General features: G+C 40.2%; 1 protein-coding gene across 1 annotated transcript; it reads right to left on the bottom strand.

Moving 5' to 3' along the window:
• Positions 1-1,177: 1,177 nt before the first annotated feature.
• On the bottom strand, positions 1,178-18,935 carry tfap2e (transcription factor AP-2 epsilon). The gene is made up of 7 exons (XM_020923811.2): positions 18,838-18,935; positions 16,122-16,577; positions 13,316-13,370; positions 3,326-3,557; positions 2,520-2,638; positions 2,112-2,250; positions 1,178-1,439 (listed from the first exon to the last, which is right to left on the bottom strand). Exons 1-7 carry the CDS (start codon positions 18,862-18,864, stop codon positions 1,178-1,180), a joined length of 1,290 nt encoding a protein of 429 aa, XP_020779470.2. The 5' UTR covers positions 18,865-18,935.
• Positions 18,936-22,018: the final 3,083 nt, after the last annotated feature.

The following is a 22,018-nucleotide window of genomic DNA, read 5'->3' as shown; positions in this document are numbered from 1 at the left end:
AACTAGAAAACTACTTCTATTTTCTCATGTGACGTGAACACAACCTACTGAACTGTGCTTTTTATTGGGCGATATAACAAAAAATTAATTCATAATGGTTTTTGAGCCTCGATAACCATTTCACTGTGATTTTTCTCTCACTGAGCATGACCGAGGCTGAGCCAAAGATGTTCATTTTGTCTTCTTATATACTTTAACTTCTTGGGTTCTTTTTAAAGACAATACAGTAAAGTGTATTTACCTTGTTGACATGTTTCGGCTGGCAGGTCGCTCAGACTGACCACGCCTCCCGTCGACCGGTGTTCTTTGGAGGAGGGTGTCCCAGGTGTGTGAAAGGAGGAACGCTCCATCATCACAGTTAATGCTGTCCATGCCTCGTTTCCTGATTTCAATGGCCTCCTTGATCCAGCGTTTGAACTTGTTGTTTTCTGATCCAATGACCATGGATCAGAACAATGGTCTCCTCCAGAGAACATCGGGTGATGGGAGGTGTGGTCAGTCTGAGCAACCTGCCAGGTCCAGACTAACCACGCTTACAGTAAGTAACAACAGCTGATATACGACACGTCACCACCAACACCGAGGACAGTTCTGAAGATGACTTAGAGCTAGCAGCCGAAACATGTCAACAAGGTAAATACATTTTACTGTATTGTCTTCAAAAAGAACCCAAAAATGACCAAGGCTGACCAAAAGGAGAAGTGATCTGGAGAAAAGTGTTACGATTTCGATCAAATTATAACTTAATGTTTATCATCAAATTGCCCAGTGCTATTCATCAATACAAGTTATTATTTTCCTTTTATCTTCTTTACCTTCACCTCTGTTGTTACAGTAAATGGTACTGTATGTTTATAAAATGCACCAGTATTGTATCTGGTGAGTTATATCTGTAAAAGAATTCAACTTGCCAAAGCTGAAAGTGAGAGAAAATATTTCAAATAAACTTTACAGCAAATCCTTGGTCCAAATACTTGTGTTGAGGTGACAAAGAAGAGGTCAGTAAAAAGTAAACCAACATTTCTGTATCTGTCCGTTCCATTCTGTTATACTGTGATTGTTGTGAACTTGCAGAGTGAAAGTTACAAAAAGCTTCTTCCAGAGAAGCCAAAAACAAGGCGATTTTGAGTCTCGTGTTTGTTCAAATCCACAGTTCGGTTTGCGTTTTCCTTGTGTTTTATTTGCGATGTTTGAGCTCTTTGTCATGGTGCAGCTTGCCTCCTGTCTCTCCTTTGTCCAGGATTTTGATGGCTTCGCTCAGGTAGCTCTGGAAGGCGGACAGGGCGGCGCAGATGGCTGGAGAACCAAAGCCGTGTGTGAGGAGACTGAAGTGGGTCAGGCTGCTCTGAACGCCCGGGTCCAGGCACGGGGTCGGTCTGCTGCCCCCTAGAGGAGAGCGGTCCTGAGACATGAGGTCCAGAAACTCCTTACACACCTCTCTGCGAAACACACACACACACACACACACGGAACAGAGAGAGAGGAGGGTTGTGTTAGAGATTAAATTAAATGTTAACTTTTTCAGAACAGCAAGGTAAACATGGATGGCTTTAATGTGAGCCCCCCACCTTTGCTCCCTCTTAGCTCCCCCAAGAAAAAAATGTATAGAGCCGCCGCAGCTTCTCACATTTATTCTTCACTCATCTGTCACTGGGGTGCTGAGCTTTGTTGTCCGCTACAGCTGCCCTGGGACAGATTGGTAGAAGCGGGGCTGCTATTTTGGGGCCAGAATATCCTCCAGCCCAATAAAATTCTAGATGTTTCTGCACTCGAGGAACATTTCTTATTTCCTGGCACTTTTTTTTTGTTCTAGTCCAGTCCAGTTTTTAGTTCCTACTCTGTGTTCATACAGAGTAAGAACTAGGGATAGTATAGTTAAAAATGTGATAACACCTAGAACTGAACTTTATTAGTCTGTTCCAAGATAAAAGAGAAATGTGTCTTCAAAACCCAGTGCGGATGAATCATTTCTTGTCTCATCATATCTAATATGTCTGATATAGAATGGATGAACACATGGATCTTTGCAGTGTAATACACATGTGTCTTGATTATCAGCATTAACTTTAAAAACAGTGTAAGAAACAGTAAAATACAGTATTGTCACTCACTTAGTGGCCAGTAACATGCTGCGTCTGGTGTGGAGAGTGTCAGGGTCACTCTGTCGACACAGATACTCGGCTGCAGCTCGAGCTGGAAACTCCGTCTCACAAACGAAACCAAAGTCTCTGGCCAAGTGCACCGCCTCACCTGAAGAAAGACAGAGATACAGAGGAATACAGACATCTGTTTGTCCAGGATTAAAATCATGTTTTTATAGAATAAACATCAGCACAGCCGTCCTGAGGCTGTGTGTGCGGGTGCGCGTGTGTGGGGGTGTGTGCATCTGCGTGTATGTATGTATGTGTGTGTGTCTGTGTGCATCTGCGTGTATGTATGTATGTGTGTGTGTCTGTGTGCATCTGCGTGTATGTATGTATGTGTTTGTGTCTGTGTGTGTCAGTGTGTGTGTATCTTACCTTCGACCAGGGAGGTGAGCAGAGTGACGTTGGCAGCTTTGCGTCGTCCTGCAGGGAGATTGAGGCCGATCTTCTCCAGTCGCTCCCTCAGACACCGGCCACCGTTCTTGGACTTTGCCCTGGAGAGAGAGCCCAGAACTGGGTCAGAAGATACAGAGGCCCCTGGCTCTGTGGAGCTGTGGGTCTGTGCTTTTAGGAGCTCTGTTTGGGGGGTTCTGATAACACGATTCAGCACATCTGTTTGGGGGAAGGACACTTTGCCCTGTGGACTTTCAGCATTTCAATGCCAAAAACTATAATGTGTTTTTGGGACCAAACTTCCAAACCAGTGATGGATCCTAATGAACAACAGCCAGGGGAGGATGGAGACAAATGTGAGAAATGTGGTGGTTAAAAATGATTATCCAATCAGAAAGCAGAATGAGCCTCACATGAGTCTCTCTTTTGGGTTGCCAGTTTCAAAGCTGAAATCCTAAAAACCTAAACCTAAAATATCTCTCTCTGATCTGAACGGTCTCTGCCTAAACCCCAGCACCTGCCACAAACATGAGTCAGTGCCAGTGCAGCCTCTGCAGCTCAAGGAGGGAGGTTCTGAGCTTTCACATGACGCCTGTCCATATACTGAGAATGAGACAAACCTGGATGTGGCAGGTTTGTCTCTATCTGCAGGTGAAGGTTCTAGAGACACAGGGTCAGTGTGTTTTTTGTTGTTGTTGTTGTTGTTGTTGTTTTTTTTTGTTTTTTTTACCAGTAAATGCACAGGCTACATACAGTTCCTTTAACACTATTTCCTCTCTCTCTCTCACCTCCGGAGCACTCCTCCGAGCAGAGAGGCGTTGAGACACTCTGGAGGGGACAGTCTCCTCTGCACCTCTCCCACTGTCACTTTGTATTTGGAGGTGGAGCTGAGCAGAGACAGACGTCCTGGGACAGAGCAGAAGACCTCTGCGGGGTTGGAGACCGCACCCATCCCAAAAGAGTCCTTCCCCAGAGAGAGGGATGAGAAGGAGGAGCCGTTCAGCTTGGACGGGATCGGAACTGAGGACAGAGAGAGAGACAAGAAAGGTCAGGCAATATAGGCCAATAAAATACAGTTTCTCACTTTATTTTATATTTAACCTTTATTTAACCAGGAAAATCCCACTGAGATTAAAAACCTCTTCAACACATACTTACAACATCTATACAAACAACAAGTGCGAATTTTAAAGACACACTGCATAATTTTTCTGCTGGATTCTTTGTCACCTTCTTGTTTTTGCATTGCCTGACACATTCCACACTTTGCTATTAAATATATGTACTCGTATTGGTGGCTTTTCATGCCAGATTTGTGTTATGATGCACTGAGTTAATGAGTCTAGTCACTGATGGAAATTATTACGTTAAACATTTGTGCATTTACCTTTTGGATATTTGATGATAAAGTACAATTTAATCAACTGGAAGAACTGACACTTCCCCCCATCTGAGAGTATAACATCATCACATTCTACAATCTGAAATTCACATTTAGCATTTATTTCTTTACGGGTATATTACTTAGAAATACTTTGAAAAACTTGTATTCAATTAGTGTGACCTGGCTTGCTTCTCCCCAGATCTGACTTGTCCTGGTGTCTTCATGGAGACAGACAAGGTGACAGGTGGCAAACTGTCCACTAGAAAAGTTTTATCGTACACCTTTAAAATTTACCTGGCAATTTAAGCCCATATTTCACTCAAATTTTGACAAATAATAGATTTTTAAACATGTATTTATTTATTTTTTTTTATTTATTTATTTTATTTTATTTTTATTTATTTATTTTATTTATTTATTTTTTGAAGACTATCAAACCAGACCTAAGTTTTTACATTTTCTTTTGCTTAAAGGCGCACTGAGTAACTTTTCTAGAGGTGCATTTCCCACCTTTGTCTCTGTGAAGATGTTGTTTGTTTGCTGGAGCTCAACAGTACGGCATTAAAATAACCTTGCATATATTCAATTACAGGTGATAATTACTGCATAAAAATACTGCACCCTGTAGTGACACCTGCTTGTCTCCATGGAGACAGACGTGTTTAAAGGTGCATTGTGTAACTTTTCTGGTGGAGGGTCAAATGCTTTTCTCTATGGAGATATTATCAGTTTGTCTGGAATGTTTCACAGCATGATTTTAAACCTTTCTATCTCCATGGAGACCAAACCAGACCAAGTTACAAGTCAGGTTTGTGGAGATGGGACCCCACTCACAGTCACAATGTCTGTTTTTATAGGTATTTTTGAGACATAAAGCCACCTGTGATTGAATAAATGTAAAGTAGAGCTGAACTCTTTCAGACCTAAGGGCAATTTTAGTACATTTGTCCTCGCTTGGATTTCTTTTCTTAATTTTGCTATTAAAACTCCCCCTTTTACCAACTAATGAAGTGCTATACATCCTTTTTTTTCAGTACAACCTGTTATTTCACAATCTGCTGCTGTAGTTGTGTTATATGACTGTAATAAAAGCTACAGGATCAGAAATACAAATGAAAAAACAAAAAAGAAAACAGAAAATTCACATTCTTTCAAACAAAATACACACACAAACATGTATTAAGAAATTTTTGAACTTAATTTAGGGTCTCAGCTACAAAAGTGCAAAACATCAGGTCTGTAGTTAACCTAAAAATATCCTTATTGCCTCAAAAAAAAAAAAAAAGTGCAGTGTCCCCATGACTTTCCTGGTGTCATGGAAACAGCTGGTGTCAGGTCCAGGGCACAGAGCCACATCACTTCCTGCATTTCCATGGGGTTTATTACATTTGGATTTGGACATTTGGACTGAAATAAACCTTTAAAAAATAGAAAGGGCTGTGCAATTACACAGACCAAGATGTGTAATTTCCCATTTATTTGAGAAATAACTGCAGTTAGAGCGGCTTTCTCAATTGTTACAAACACAGATGCTCAGAGCATCGACCATTTTGACTCACTACACTCTTTGGTAATGTTTGGCCCAATCAAAATGGATGGAGCAGAAAAATGGTTTGGCAGAAAACAATGTTCCTATTGGACAATCGTTTTCCCGAAATGCCGGAAATATGCTTGGAAAGCTGCTTTTCACTAGTCTGATTCATCAGCCGGTTTCACTTTGCGGAAACCGTATGACCTCACAGTGTTAGGATTCGTTCGCTCGACGGTAGGCGGGTACTTTTTGAATTTAACCAATTGCTGTTATTTGTTCGTGACATATGTAATGCACTGCTAACGGAGCTAACTGGTATATAAAGCTTTTCCCAAATCCTGTAAGAAGAAGGACAATAACGTCTTTCCCCTTGATAAAATTCACCAAACATTCTCTTTGTTCCGGCTTTAAATCCTCGATCTCGGGAATCGTTGACAACACTGAATGTACGGCTCTTCACTGATTGACCGGTGCCCGAACTTGCACTTCCAGGGTTCTTGCAGACCGTTGTGTTTTCCAATTCCTGACCTAGTCGCTGGAAAGAAATTAAATTGAGCGGTAGTATGGTTGGAAAGTTATTCACTGTTTTGTAGGGTTACTGTCATACTGTGGAACATTCCTGGCAGAGAAATGACATATCCATAGAAACAAGCAGGTGACGGACCCAGAAAAGTTACACAATACACGTTTTATGCCATTGTGTAACATTCCAGGTGTATCAATAACATCTCTGTGGAGGCAAACAGGTGGCACTAGAAAAGTTACACAGCGCACCTTTAACACCGTAACCCAAGTTTTCTCAGCAGCTTCGCCTATAGTTCATTTCCCAGCTCTGAAACGCACCGAGCGCAGAACCCCATGTGTTCTCTAATGATGTTTTTAGCGGATTTCTTTCAAACTCCACTCTCTGTAAATGTTTTGATAATGACTTGCTCTTCCTCGTCTCTGCGCGCGTCTCTGAACTTAAATATGCGCTGATGAATTCCTCGCCTCTAAATCTGGAGCTGGGAGCTGCAGGAGGTTAGCGGCGCATTCACAAACAAATGTCACCTCCACCAAGCCAATTCTCACTCTCTAACTCCTCAAACAGACACACGTATGCTAATGACGACGCCGAGTTTGACCAAGTTTTTAATTGAAAGCACACAGTTGTTGCAATGTTGACGCGCCGCTAAAAATACACTTGTTTGGGAGGAGCTGCAGTACCTGAAAAGCACATTTAGTTTTGTCTGGCTTGAAAAGTAAAAGGGTAGAACTTTCTAAACACTTTTAAATGTGATTCGTTTTTCTTTAATGTGCCTATGACGGATTTTCATGTTTTTATAATTATGATTTGGTTTGGTGGAGTAGAACCTGTGGTAAATAATGTCAGAGTTTTGTATCCATTAAGTGGCACTTTGTGAAGGAAAAAGTTGAGAACCAAAGTACAAAAATACAAGAAGTAGCTGTGAGTTTTAAAGGTCCTATACAGTATTATGCAAAACTGACTTGTGAGCTTTAAGTTCTGTTGCTCAAAAACAGACCTGGAGTTGTGTTTTGTTTCATTCACGTGTTTGAATAATCCTTTATTATTAGTCTGTCTACATCTCCAAAGCTCTAAATGCTCTGTTGCACCTTGTGATGTCATGAAGCGTTAATTTTCAAGTGAACAGCTCCTTTTTCCTTTAGTTCAGTAGAAATGGGCAATTCCAGAGCTGAAATCATCCAATTGATTCTAATGAAGGTGTGTGGAGTTTAAGGGCCTGTTCACACGACTACACTTTTTGGTTGAAACTGTGAAGTTTGTATTCGTTTTGATCTTTCGTCCACACAGAGCCAGCATTTCGTTGTGGATGAAAATTGTGTTTTTTGAGAACAGGTTCCAGACTGGAGAAATCTGAGAATCAGATTTCAGACAATCGGTGTTGTGTTGTCGTGTGGACAAGTAAACCACAGCTTTTGGAAAACGATGACGTCACAACCCCGTCATCACCAGGGTCCTCCGATGCAAAAACGAAAACTTATGTTTAACTTTTGCAAAGCAAAATGGCTATATTTCTGGGATACATACTAAAATAGACTAAATGACCTTAAAGTTAAAAAAACTGTGATGAGATCTGCATAATTATTATTATTATTATTATTATATTATTATCATTGCTAACAGCGCCACATACAGGTGTGTGTGTGTATTACATTGTTTTCACTCAGTGCTCTGTTGTCGTCTGGACCTGAATATTTATTGATCCGACACGTGTGGGGACACAAGGTTTTTCTCAACCCGCAAGAAAGAAAAAAAAATCCAGGAGTGTTGTGGTGTGGATGTAGCCTAAATGAAACAGAAAATGCACACCAAAGTTCTTGTAAAGGTGCAAATGCAAGGAACAGGAAAATAAAAGTCAAACGCATAGCACACTCAGATGACCCATCGGCCAAGCTTTTTAAAAAATATTTTTAAATAATGTTTTGGCAAAAAAGCCTTTGTCAGATCATTTTTCTTGTTTTGGAACAGATGATCTGATGAAGGCTTTTTGGTTTTTACCATTTGTTCTTTTGAATTTCAGTTAAGAACGAAAAACTAACTAAAACTGACACTAAAACTGAATGATGTTTTCCCATTTTATAGTTTTTCATTCTTAATTGAAATCCAAAAGAACAAATGGCACATGGACCAAAAAGCCTACGTCAGATCATTTTTCTTGCCACTGTTCTTCAAAACAAGATTTTATTTTATTTTTTTCTTTTGATTGATGTTATTTGAAATAAACTTCAAGTTAAATATTGGAAATAGAGGTTGGAATCTTTTTTTTCTTTCTTTATTTTTTTCATTATTATTATTGTTTTTTTTTTGTTTTTTTTTAATTAAAGCTGGACATTGGGCATCTGAGTGCACTACATATTTTTTCACTTTTATTTTGGTGTATGGAGTTTAAAAACACAGTGGAGCACTTCATTTACCCCATGACATCAAAAGGTGGAACAGTGTTTTTCATTTAAGACAAGAACTCAAGAAGACAAGAAGATTAAACATGTAGGGTTTGTGTGTTAAACATGTGTGAATGAAACAAAACACAACTCCAGGTCTGTTTGTAATGAGGAAACAACATAAGAACATAAATATAAAATGTGTGTAGTATGGGCCCTTTAAAATAGAATCTCTACATTTTAAGTGCAAAGAAGGCATTTTCTAACCGTTAAAAGCTTCATTTATCATATTGGAGGTGTTGTCAGATATTTTTACTAGTCTAATCAAAACTATTGTGTAATTTAGACATGAATTAGCCTTTGTTTACATTACGGTTGCTATAGGTAACAGTTATTACCTCTACATATGTCACATCTGCTGCCAGTGTCCAACCAGCAAGTGAAATGAACGTCATCAAAATTTTACACATTTCTGTCATTTCCCAATTTGAGTCAGAGCCAAAGTAGGAAAGGCTAAGTCATTTACGACGACAACACATACACAGACAAACTACATGTATGATATTCTGTTCCAGGGGTTGCCAACCTTTTTCCTCTGGTGAGCTCCTTTTCAAATCAAAAAGGCCAGAGAGATACTCATTTTAGCGACCGCAGTAAATTGAGACGATTATAAGAAAGAGGACAGGCCTTTGGGTGCAGTTAGACGACTATAAAACTGAAATTGTTGTCCTTTTATTAGTGCACAAAGTTGGGCTTCAAAATGATACATTTACAATGGTAATAGGCAGGTAATTAACCCTTTTTTTTCTATTATATTTGTATAATTATTTGTGCTAACAGCACAAGTATCACATCAGGAACATGGAGGCCAACTGGTGTGAGTGTGTTACTTCATGTGTTTGGTTTCTTCTTTGTAAACTCTATTTAACTTAAAGGTGCATTGTGTACATTTTCTGGTGGAGGGTCCGTCAATTGCTTGTCTCCATGGAGATATTAAAGTCTCTATTCACGCTTACGTCACAAACCCGGACGTTTGGAAACATGCGAGTACAACTTCCAGTGTAGTTCCCAACACTGGACTCGCCGACCGACTGTGATCAAACCCACTGAAGTAAAATGAAGACTTCAGACGTATGTGCTGTTTGGAATCATCTAGAATTTGGAGCCTCATCTCTTCTAATCACATGTACCAGTGCACTCGGAGTTGTGTGTCAGTGAAAATGATGAAAACTGAGGTATGGTTGTAATTGTTGATTATCCGAACATAACGGAATTCTACAATGACATGAAGATGAAGAAAACTGGGACATTTTCTTATTTTTTCTTAGATTTTGTCAGACTGATGACTACAAACAGAACCCGCTGGAAGTTGTCACTGCATGTTTCCACATGTTTCTAGTCTTATAAAAGTTTCACAGTATGGTAATAAGCTTTTCAATCTTCATGGAGACAAGACCAGACCAGACCATGCCACAGGTCAGATCTGTGGAGAGGCGAACCAGCTCAAAGTCAGAATACCTGTTTTTCTAGGTATTTTTAAGCTATTGAATAAATGTAACTGAATAAATGTAAGGTAGAGCTGTTTAATGTCATACAGTGGAATCGAGGTCTGCGTGGGACAGAATTTTCAGTCCCGCTCCTGCCCGTGCCAGCAAAGAATTGTAATTTTCATTCCTTCTCCTGATCACATCTGCATTATTTTGTCTCGCTCCCGCCCGCAAATCTCACAAGATGGGGACGTTGGCTTTCTTAAGCTCTATCAAACATGGAGAAGCGTAAGGGAATTGTCTAAAATGTGCGCGAGATTAGAAAACATCCGCAAGACTGCTTCAAATGTTTTTATGAATGCCAAATAAAATATCCAGCACAAATGATGTATGATAGACAAACATTAATCACTTGTATATTTCACTTTACACTTATATTTAGTTTATGGAACTGCAGTTTATCATCTCACCCACACGCTCACGCATTGTGCAGGGCTTTACTGTGGAACATTCCAGGTAGAGCAAAGACGTATCCATAGAAACAAGAAGGTGACGGACCCCCAACCAATAAAACGTTACACAGGTTTCAAAAAGTTACACAGGTTTCAACTATAGACAGTATAAAGCTCCAGTCAAATGAAGCTCATCGAGGGCATCAGTTGGATACATAGGACTGTTTTATGAGCAAAATAGTGAAACAAAAACACCGAGATCATGTGGAGTGGGTTAATACAAACATTTTAAGACCAGAATGACGAAGCTCACTGCAACAGTTATAAAGGCTACGTTTACACTGAAACGAATCACCGTATCACCATATTGGAAATGATCTGTGTCCAGACACGTTGTTTTTGTGTCCACAAGCTTTCCCTATCCAAACAGTTTTGAGCATATTTGTTTACATTTTACAGAAACAAAATTGAAATCACATTTGCATAAACTAAACACTCAAAACAGCTCACTATTGTGCGCTGATGCAGTTCAGCTTCTGTCGGACTAAATAACACGACTCAGTGGAATATGAGGGGTGTTCTGCTGATGGTGAGTCTGTTCTGTGTTTCTATCACGTTGGAGATGGTTCATGTGAAATTTTTCAGAGATTATATGTCTGCAGGTCATACACACAGGCTGTATATATCAGGGGTGTTCAAACTTTTTTCATCAAGGGCCACATATCTAAACACAGATGAAGCAGAGGGCTGATCGAGGGCCATAGACTGATGCTCAAGACAGTGAATAATTGAAATTTTTGCATGTTTAATGCGTTAGAATGAGCCATCAGTCTTTATTCTTGCTACGATCCTCAAAACCATACACTAAATATTATTTTTTAATTGATGCAAAGTAATTTGAGCCAATTCGTTTGGAAGCCTGAGGGCCAAACGGTGTCGGATCAGATCTGTACTCAGATGAATTCGTGGGAGCTGGCAGCACCAGATCATTCCGTCTCTGGAACCGTTTTCCATCGGATTAGTGTGAACGAACACTGTATCCACAACGAAAACGACTCGAATACGAACTAGTGTGGACGGGACCAGAGAGAGGGGCCACAGTTTTTCAATGTAAAGTCAGTTAGAGCCAGAGTCGATGGAGCCAGAAGCGCACCCATACTCACTTCCTATTTGGAACGAGCTACAGTATGTCCATGTATATAAACAGTCTATGGTTTCAACTGACAGATACAATTTTAGTCGTTTCTGGTGAGTAAAATAATGAAAATAATGAAAATGAAGTCGAGAAATTTTGGCAAATGACTCAACGGGGAACGACAATCTTTTCAATATGTCCACTCATAATGCTGCCCTCCTCTTCTCTTTCTTCTATCTCTTCATCTTTCTCTACTCTACCACCCCTTTCTTCCATATGATCCTTTTATTCCTTCTTTCTCGTACCCCTCTTTCTGTTCTTCCATTTCGCTTCCTTCTTTCACCTCTCTCTCCACCCCTCCTCATCTCTCTCCCTCTTTGTTTCTCTCTCTTCTCGCACTCAAGGCTTCTTCTCCCCCATTTCTCTCTCTCTATCCCTTCTTCCTTTCCTCTCAGTCCCTCCATCCCCCTCTTCCCCTTCATTACGGCACTGTGCCTTTAGGCCGAGTCTGCAGCCTCCACTTCAAATGAAACCAAAAGCAGAATTATTTATCAGCTCTGTCCCTCTCTCTCTCTCTCTGCCTCTCTCTGTGTCTCTCCCTTCCCCCTGCCTCTCTTCCCCTCTCTACCTTCTACTCTATCTCCCCCTCTTATTGTCACATTTTCTCTCCCTCTCTCGTTTTCTTTCCACCTCTCTTTCTCTCTCTCCCTTGCCGTCTCCTCTCTCCAACCGTCTCTGTCTCTTTCTTTCTCATTTCCCCCACCTCTCTCTGCCCCTACATCTCTGTCTTTCCCCCTCTCTCTTTCTACCTATTTCTTCTCTCTCTCCCTCTCCATCTCTCTTTCTCCCTCTTCTCTCTCTGTCCCTCTCTCTCCTCTATCTCTATCTTTCTCCCTCCCTCTCTCTCCCACTTTGTCTTTCCTATTCTCTCTCCCCCTTACCCTCTCCTCTCTCCAACCGTCTCTCTCTCTTTCTTTCTCATTTCCCTCTCCTCTCTCTGTTCCTACATCTCTGTCTGTCTTCCTTTCCTTTTTTTCATCCCCTCCTCTCTCTCTCTTTCCATCTCTCTCTTTCTCCCTCCATCTCTCACCCTCTCCATCTCTTTTTCCTCTCTTCCCTTTCCCTCCTTTCCTCTCTTTCTCCCTCCCTTCTCTTCATTCCTCTCTCTTCTCTATCTTCCTCCCTCTCTCTCTCCCCCTTCCCTCTCTCTCCTCTTTCCCTTTTCCCTCCTTCCCTCTCTTTCTCCTTCCCCTCTCTCCATTCCAATCTCTCTTCTATAACTCTATTTCCCTTCCCCTTTCTCCCTCTCCGCTCTCCACCCCTCCCTTCACTTTCCGTCCATCCTTCTCTTTCTCACTCTCCCTCCCCTCTCTCCATCCCTCTTTCCTCTATCTCTATCTCCCTCCCTCTCTCTCCATCTCTCTCTCTTCTCTCTTCCCTTTCCTTCCTTTCCTGTATTTCTCCCTCTCCCTTCTTTCTCTCCATTTCTCTCTCTTCTATCTCCCTCCCTCTCCATCTCTCTCCCCTCTCTATTACATTTCCCTCCTTCACTCTCTTTCTTGCTCTCCCTCCTCTCTTCCCAGTCCTCTCTCTCTGTCTCCTCCCCTCTCCATCTCTCTCCTTTTCCCTCTCTCTGCTCTCTAATCTTACCCTCCTTCACTCTTTTTGTCTTTTTCTCCTTCTCCCTCCTCTCTCTCCATTCATTCTCTCTCCTCTATCTCTATCTCTCTCCTTCCCTCTCCCTCCCCTCTCTCCCTCCCCCTCTTTCCTTCTCTTCCCTCCCTCTCTCCATCTCTCTCCGTCTCTCTCTGTGCTGCGGTGAAGGCCTCACTCTTGCGTCTTGCTTTAGGGAAACTGCTTCAATTAGAATTCAGAATCCTCTCACCTTTTTTAATGACGGAGTGGTCGAGGATGCCCAGAGCGGAGCCTTCCTCCATCCCCTGCAACACAACGGCAAATCATCACCACACTGCACCGCACAATATCACAACGACAACTCTCACAAAAATATACTCTGAAATCAAAACTGTCACTTTTGTGTAACTTCAGAGGCTTAAAATTCTTTACACTCTGAACTGACTTTTAAAATAAATTAGTCTTAAAGGCACATTGTACGGGTCTGCCACCTGCTCGTCTCCATGGAGATATTATTGCAATATGTGGAACTTTTCAACAGTATTTTTGCATGTACTGAATTACAAATTACTACAATCTGATCTGATCTGTGTTTTGGACTACAGCACTGTCACCAGTTTGCCTAATGCCACACTGGAATATTCCAAGCAAAGAAATAACATCTCCAAAAGGTGGTGGCCCCTTCCCAAGAAACGTTTAATAGTGTACATTGATTTTCATAAACATATACAACAAATAATTTTAATATCTAGTAGTTCATGCTTTAACAAATCAAGAAAAAAGCATGTAGAGTTCTAAAAATATAATGATATCAAAACATTCCTAAATTAGTTTCAGTAAAGTTTTTATTTTACTAATAAAAATAATAATATGCACTATATTTAAAGGGTATTTTTTGTTCCAAACTTTGACTTTTTATTGCAAATAGGCTTGAAATAGTCCTTTCAGTGCATTGTGCCAAATGTTCAACCAATAAACACTTGGGATGGGACAAAATCTCGTGCCACAAGATCTCGCAAGACAAAATTACCACAAAACTATGCACACATGTGGAAAAGAATCTTGTAAGATTTTTTCCCCCTGAATTTATCTTTGGCTTGGACAAAAAAAGATTTAAGAGCTGGTGAGTTATACAGTTTGAGAAAGTGTAGTTCTAAAAAGCAACACTACAATGAACAGTAAAGTATTACATAAAATGAAATGGTTGCACTACTCAGTTATAACAAATTATGTCAAAATCTTGTCTTGTCTCGTTCTCGTGGACTCAGTCTCGCGATGTGTCTCGTCTCATGAAAATTGTGTCATGTCCCACCCCTAATCAACACCCTTTAAACTCAATTCTCCTGTTAATTATAAACAGACGAACATAGTTTCATTGTTCCCAAAGATAAAATGTAAATATGCCTATCCAAGTATAACTAATTTAATTCTATAAAGTGAATGCGTTTTTAATTAATATTAGTGCGTAAAGTTGTGCGTCTGTTTAAAGTACAACCACTTAATGAAATAACTAAACGGAAATCTTTGTTACTAAAGAAGAAGAGTGTGTCCTGGTGTCATGAATGCGTAATGCCCACTCCATATTCATAGCGTTTGTGATCTCTAAAGCTGCGGATAGAGGAGGGGTCTCTCCGGGCCTTTTTACGCACGTACGTCTCTTTATGCGCGTGTTCGCTCGGGGTCCCGGGGCTCGTGCGCGGTGCAGGATGTGACCCATAAATCAAGCCAAAGTCTCGCGCACGGGGATCGTTTAGCAGGCGCACGTGGGTCTGGCTCTCACGTCTTTTGGTCTTCGTTTTTACGCGTTTGTCTGCGTAATGGCCGTGAAGCATTGATTCGTCACGGTGTCGTTTGTTTAAAGTGAAAAAGCGACAAACAGCGGACTGCACCTGCCTCCGCTCCGTAAACCAGGCGCGTTCATTCTTTCAGACGTGTTCAGACAAAAGGGACTTCCAACAGGCGGAGATCGGACTTAAAGACACGAGTTTCACATGTTTTGTGTTGGTTCGTTTGGTTCACATGCTGTTTGTAGACTCGAGAAGATTCCATCTTAGTCAAATCAGTTCAATCCTCAGAAAAAAAGTTCTGCCTAAAATGTACAGATAGGGTAACGCCATCTTTTGTGAAATAAATGTTGCTCTTGCATTGATGCACCCCAACAAAAACCTACACATAATGATCGATACTTTTAATTGCAATAAATGTGTGTTGTTGTTGTTTTGTTTTTTTTACTCATTCATGACAATATTCAAAACAATATAATTAGGTCAACTGGATTGCAATGTCTTGAATTTAGAAAAGTAATAAAAATGCCACAGATGTCTGTAATATTTTTTTTTTTTAATTGGGTTTTTTTTTGTTTTTGTTTTTGTTTGTTTGTTTGTTTGTTTGTTTGTTCTGTTTTTTGTTAATTGCTTAAGGTGTGCTGCTTCGCGTCTGTGCCACTGCATCATCTTTATGCACCAGATTGCTTAATGCCATAGGTCTGATCGAACTGCCCTTAGGCCTCGTTACAATGTAATGTAAATATAAGGTCTGGTGCTTAATGTATGAAAAATGAATGCAAACAAATATGATTCGAAATGGTGAGAGCGCAGTTTAAATTGACGGTGCTGTAACTTTTACGCACAGAATCATTTTGGTTAAACCTAAAAAAAAACTCCCTCAGGCCTTTAAAGCGTCTCCAAACCGGGAGCGTGGCTGTAATTAAAAGCCTAATGATCTCTGGGATGAAATGGCACTGGAGCTCGTTAATGTTATGCGTAAAAGTGCGTCAGTGTTCGCAGTGTTCCACATAGACACGGGTCTTGTTTTGATCAGAGCAAGTCTTTCTGGGCCTTAGAGGGACGAGCGCCCGGAGGCCGCTGTTCTCTGTGCGCAGTTTTCTCCCTTCAGGCTGTAAAAGGCCTCTTCACGTGCGCCCTCACTCAGAGCGCGGGAAAACCTCAGAGAAACTCTAAAGTCTAAAATACCATATGAAGTAAAGAGGGTTTGGTTTAGACCCACGTGTCACCTGTAATCCTCATGAACAGTGATTGTGTGACGTCATGACTCACCTGGAGGTCGTCGTGCGCGTGGTGTCCCAGGTGCATGCCCAGAGGCCCGTCCGCGAGCGCAGCGGCGCCCTCCGCGAGCCCGTGCAGGAGGCGCGGCACAGACGGAAAATCGCGCCGCGGCTCGAGGCTGAGCGCGCGGTGCGACTGCGACAGAAGCCCCGCCTCCTCTGAACGCGTGCGCTGCGAATGCCAGGCCGACTGGTGATGGTGCTGCGCATGCGCACTGTGGTGCTGGTGTAGGGAGTTAAGGGATGCGTACGGCTCGTAGTCCTGGCTCTGCGCCGCGGCGTACGGCAGTGACGACTGCGGGTACGGCGGGGGGAAGTACGGGGGCTGGAAGTCTGAGGCCGGGGTGTGGCACAGCGGAGGAGCCGAGGAGTATGCGCCCTGAGCGGACAGAGAAGAGAGAGAAGACAGGCGACTCCCGGGGGAAGAGCTCAGGCCGTCCGCGCGCTCCTGCACAGAGGGCACGAGGACACCGTTAGATAAAAAGTGTAATCACTGCACAGAACACATTCTAATGAACCAACATGCCCCCGAACAATCACGTGATGCACCTGGAGCAACGGTCACATGACAGTAGCTGTCCACGTGCGTAAAGGGAGGACATGAGGACAAAGAGGTCAGAGCACAAAGAGCGCGCGCTCAATCCTCTTTAACCTTTTCTAAATTCTGTTTCGCACCAAGAGACGGTTTAACCATTTAACACTATTACTGCTGCTAACTGATTTAATGCCAAGTCAACTGTCAAACACACTATTCAGTGTAACTGTTTTACGTTGGGATTATGTCTATTATTTGGTGAGAGTCCAATTGTTGATTATACCTCAAACTGGCCCCAATATGTTTTAACTTTTATGCACAATACTCTCTATTTAAACCGACGCAGTTTCACAAAAACATATTTATGTTTTAAAACGTTGAAAAGTCACCACATCTGCTCTGAATTCCTCACCGTTTATAAGTACAGATTATTGATTGATATTTAAAAAACATTCTGGGTCAAACCAATCCAAAATCAATGAAACTGTAACTGTCAACAACACGCGCGTTATGACACATTTAAACCGTTTATGGAGACAATATTACGCACCAAATCACCATATAAAAGCAATTATCCACATAAAATACTTTTCATTTCTTTTATTTACAACTACACATAGATCCATCTTTTTATTTTTTCAATTTTTGTTTCTTCATAGTGCCAAATTCCATATTTAACCAACAATTACCGATATACCATAACATTTTTTGTTTAGTTTTTTCTCTTGGCTACAATAAGTAAGATCATAAATAGGCTACATCTAGGCCCATTTTTCTTTACACGTGCGTACTGAGCAAAATTAGATAGGCTATAGCTTTTTGTGTGTCAATTTATACTCAATAGCCTCATTTGTAATAGGCCTGGAATAAATAGAAATAAAACTCGTATTTCCCTTCGTGCCAAATGGCCAATGTTAATGAAAAAACACCTGTATCAAGCGTAGACGTTCTCTGAATATTGAGAAGTTTGTGCGTAATTTCATCAGTTCATTCCAATTGGACAAGTCGATAGAACCACCCTCTCCATCAAATGCTCCTGCACATTTTGATGGGTTAATTCGGCGCCGGTTCTGAGCGCGTGGCCCTGTAGCCTACTTTTGGCACAACATCCTGCCCACAATGGATTTCTCTGTGAAGCTGGGTCACGCGGGTCGATACGGTGTGGACTACTGGAAACAACAACGAAACCCGCATAAACACACTTATGGACGCTTATATTTAGGTTAACTGTAAAATGTTATATAAATTTTGGATGCAGTAGTCAGTATTTGGGGTCATATTCTTGTGTGTGTGTGTTTGGGTGTCTAGTGATCGGACAGCGCGCAGTTAAAGGGAGTCACCGTGGATAATTGCGGTCAGGTTTTACGCGCGATTCCTTGACACTATAAACGAATGCAACGAGTAAAATTAAATTCTGTATTTCACAATATTTGAACAACAAAAAGTGCTCAACAAGTATTTTTTATACAGAGAAAATATAACATAGAAAACCATTTGAATTCAACAATGAAATGGCTTCTCACAATTGCAGGTGAATAGAATATTATGGATGAAAATTTGGCACTAGAAAAAAAGGATTTATTTAGATTAATTACGATTCAATTTGTTACAATTTGCTGTAAAGACAATGCAACATCAGAATTGAAAATGGAAAAGTGTCTCTAGCCACAAAAATCTATCATGTACACTAAAAGTCATTTACATTATTATTATAATTTACAATAAGAACTCAGATTGTTGTATAATAAGTTGAATTATCCATGGCTTTTAATTACGGGTTTACTAAAGGATTTTAGGGGATTATATGCGTCGTTACATTACGTGATATTCCACTTCACTTTCAGTTTATCAGCGCATCCTTACACAACCTAAAGCTTTTAACTCACTTACAATTATACTTAAGGATCTGGGAATTCCTCTATTGAAAAATAATTTTACAATAACGGTTTTAATTTTATATACCATTAAGATAAAGTAAAAAGAACTGGCACATTTTCACTCATACACACATCAATAGAGCTTGGAATATATATATATTTAAGTAAGCAATTATTAGAAAATAACAATACTAGAAAGTATGAACTAAATACAGCGTAGTTATAATATATAAGTTATCCATGGTGCGCATTTTGGATACACCATTACGCATCACCAAACGCGGTCTCCAACTCACCATGGCCGAGTACGTGTGGATCAACATCTGGAAGCCAAAACGTCAAATTGAGCCACTTCCAAAAAATCGTCAACAAAGTCAAAAAAAGCGATAATCCGAGTCCATTCACGTAACCAGTTTTTCCCTTGACGTCGTGTTGTTTTTCCAAGTTCACGCAGATCTAAAAACCATCAACAAACGCGGAGGAGAGACTGGTCCAGCGCTCTCTCCATCAACGTGCCGCTTATAAAGAGGGCGCGCGCAGAGGGGAGGGGTCTCTCCGGGGCGCGCTGCTCTTAAAGTGGTACATTCAAGGCGATTCGGGGTCTTAAAGGTCAAATTTTATGATATTTCAAAGACTAAACCTAAACCTGTAAATGTTTACCAATCCTATATAAATCTATAACCATCGTAAATTATATCTATGTAATTTCATTTTTGTCGCTTTAAATCACTGAAAAAACCCAAACAAATTGAAAATCCATTTTATGTACAGTTATCACATTTGGCACGTAATTACGCATCAATTCAACTTGAGCAAATGCATACTTAGGCTTCTAGTATCTGACTTAAATTAAATCTTAAATGTGTTACAGGTTTAAATTACTCAAATAACATTAGTGGACTCAGCATTCATTCTATCATTTTCACAAATCTAAAAAAACAAAAAACAAAAAAAAACAAAAAAAAAACACTCTGGAACGCACAATTATAGGCCAAGAGGATCGTTACTTACCTGTAGAATGTCGCTTTTGCTCCGTGATTTCCACAGCATCCTTGCGTTTGGAGAGGCACGTGTGCGTAATTGGAGATGCTTTGGATGAAGGCGCACGGAGACTCGGGAGTGGCGCGAGTTTGGTGGCGACACTGGGCAGCGGTTTGTCAAGCGAAGAGTTTTTGTGAAGCCTGTGGAGCAGAGGAGGAGGTGGAGGAGGAGAGGAGGGGGAGGAGGTTGAGGAGAGGAGGAGAGGGAGGGAGGGGGGGCAGGTGGAAAAAAAAAAAAGTTTATTCAGTGTATTCAAAGTGGACGCGTGGACCAAAAGATGAATGGAAGAAAGAGAGGGAGAGAGAGAGAGAGAGAGAGAGAAGGAAGGAAGGAAGGAAGGAGGGAGGAATCAATAGGCCAAAGGGCAAACTAAAGCGTGAAAATGGTTCAACAATTGGTTCAATGGGGAGTAAACTGAAAATGTGCTGAGACTAGACTAAGACTAAACCAGGGCTACACCGGGGTTAACTCGATTTTAGAGTTAACCCCAATAACAGGCCTAATTTTTCAAACTAAATTACTGGATTAAGAAGAACCTAATGAAGACTCACTGGTCACCAAAAAGGAAATAGGCTTCACCACAACAACCAAGATGAAAGTTGGTTTATATATAAAAAAAAATAAATAAAATAAAAAAAGCATAAATGATAAATTAGAATTGGTCAAACTATTATAATTAGTTCCTAAATTATAAAACATCCTCAATTCTAACAACATGCATTTTGGCTGTCCTATCTGTATTGAATATTGTGCGCCTATGTATACAGTAGAATGTTGTGATATCATCTAAAACCCATCAAATTAACCCCATAAATTTGTATAAAAACTGTACTAAACTTGATATTGGCTCTGTGGTTTTGATATAACCCAAAATGTTTGAATTTATATTGAATTGTTTTTCGTTAGAATAAAAGATAAACCTGTTCTTTCACTCTTATTTTTTCCTTATTCGTCTTTCGTTGTTTTTATTTTAAGGTTTTATCCAAGGCCCCGAGGCCGCTGTGGCTCTGAGCGCAGCCAACAGCCCCAAGACGCGAAAAGAAAAGAGAGGGAACAGCGCCATCTACGGGTAAACGAATGGTTTCTTAGCTTGAATTTTACATCATTACTATTTTTACTATTTTAATGTAAACTGTAAACATGTAGCCTAGTTTGGATTAGCAGACAGAAGCAATTCATTTCTTTTTAATCAACGTTTCCTTTGCAAATGAAGATTTAATCTGAGTGTAGGGCAGTGTTTCTCTGTGGTACACAAGCTCCTTCTGGTGGTATGCAAGGGTCTCTACAGTTCAAATATTTGTTTAAAATGGACTATCTTTTATCCACGTTTTTGTCCTCTTTTGGGTCATTTCTTAGTTAGAACTGCTGTAGCAATGATCTAGTCCAATTCTATGTAGACCTTTTAAGACTTCAGATTTAGATTTTAGATTAAAACAGAACTAAACCAGGACTAAAACGGGCACTAAACCAGGATTAAGTCCAATTTGCTTTAGGAGCTTTTATGTTTTATAACCAAACCCATAGACCCCCAGTGTGAGAATGAATGATTAAGGCTATATTTCCAACTAAGCATTTAACATAAAGTAATATAATGTAGCACTAAACTAGAACTGAACCAACTCAAAACCATGATTAAACCAGTACCACATGTGGTCTAAACCAGTGTGTACCCAAGGAAATAGGTTTTAACTATTTTATATCAACATGTTTTGCTTTTAATAGCACTATACAACAACAAAAATCAGTGCATGCTCTTAAGGTTGTCAAAAGTATCAAAGACCAAACTAATCTATATGAAAACGAGTGTAAGGACTAAACTCATTTGAGCAGGTATCAATATTAAAAAAGTCACATTCACAGGACAGAAATTAACCTTTCCTGATTAGCTTTAGAATGATGTTGAGCTGTATCAGAACAAATATAAAAGCACATAGACAAGTATACACCCAGGGACGTACCTGGACAACTACAAAAATACAGAGCTATAATGCAATTACATGGTAATTTAATGTAAAGTACTGCCATTTAATCTTGAAAATCACATTCTTTGTGTGTTTTTACTATCATTGTGCTATCAGAATCAATATTGAGTATAAAGTCTGTTCCTTAGTATCAAAATAAGACCCACTTTTATTCTCTGGTTTTTAACACCGTGTGAGTTGTGTGCTCCTCTGTGTTTTTTATTTTTATGTGTTTTTATTGATTTAATTTATTAATTAGTTTATTTCTATTCTATGATTTAGTTTTTATTTTATTTTACTGGTTTTATTATTTTAAGACTAGTATTATTTTAGTAGTTTATTTTATCATCTTATTATTGTTGTTATTATGTTGTATTTGTGCAGCACTTTGGAAACTCTTTGTGAAATGTGCGATAGAAATAAAGTGGATTGGATTGAAAATAGAGTTTGAAATGTTAGTATCAGGACAACACTG

This window comes from Boleophthalmus pectinirostris, unplaced genomic scaffold (assembly GCF_026225935.1).
Source record: "Boleophthalmus pectinirostris isolate CB_2022bp ecotype Guang Dong unplaced genomic scaffold, ASM2622593v1 HiC_scaffold_21, whole genome shotgun sequence".
In the NCBI taxonomy this organism is placed as follows: Eukaryota; Metazoa; Chordata; class Actinopteri; order Gobiiformes; family Gobiidae; genus Boleophthalmus; species Boleophthalmus pectinirostris.
This window is presented reverse-complemented; position numbering and strand designations above follow the sequence as displayed.

What these genes read in the sequence shown, in the direction of transcription:
- tfap2e (XM_020923811.2), bottom strand. Translation starts at nt 18,864, where the DNA reads ATGTTGATCCACACGTACTCGGCCATG. An exon ending in ACGCGCACGACGACCTCCAG is followed by an intron (nt 13,371 to 16,121) that starts GTGAGTCATGAC and finishes GTTGTGTTGCAG; the next exon opens with GGGATGGAGGAAGGCTCCGC. An exon ending in AGCATGTTACTGGCCACTAA is followed by an intron (nt 1,440 to 2,111) that starts GTGAGTGACAAT and finishes TGTGTTTCGCAG; the next exon opens with AGAGGTGTGTAAGGAGTTTC.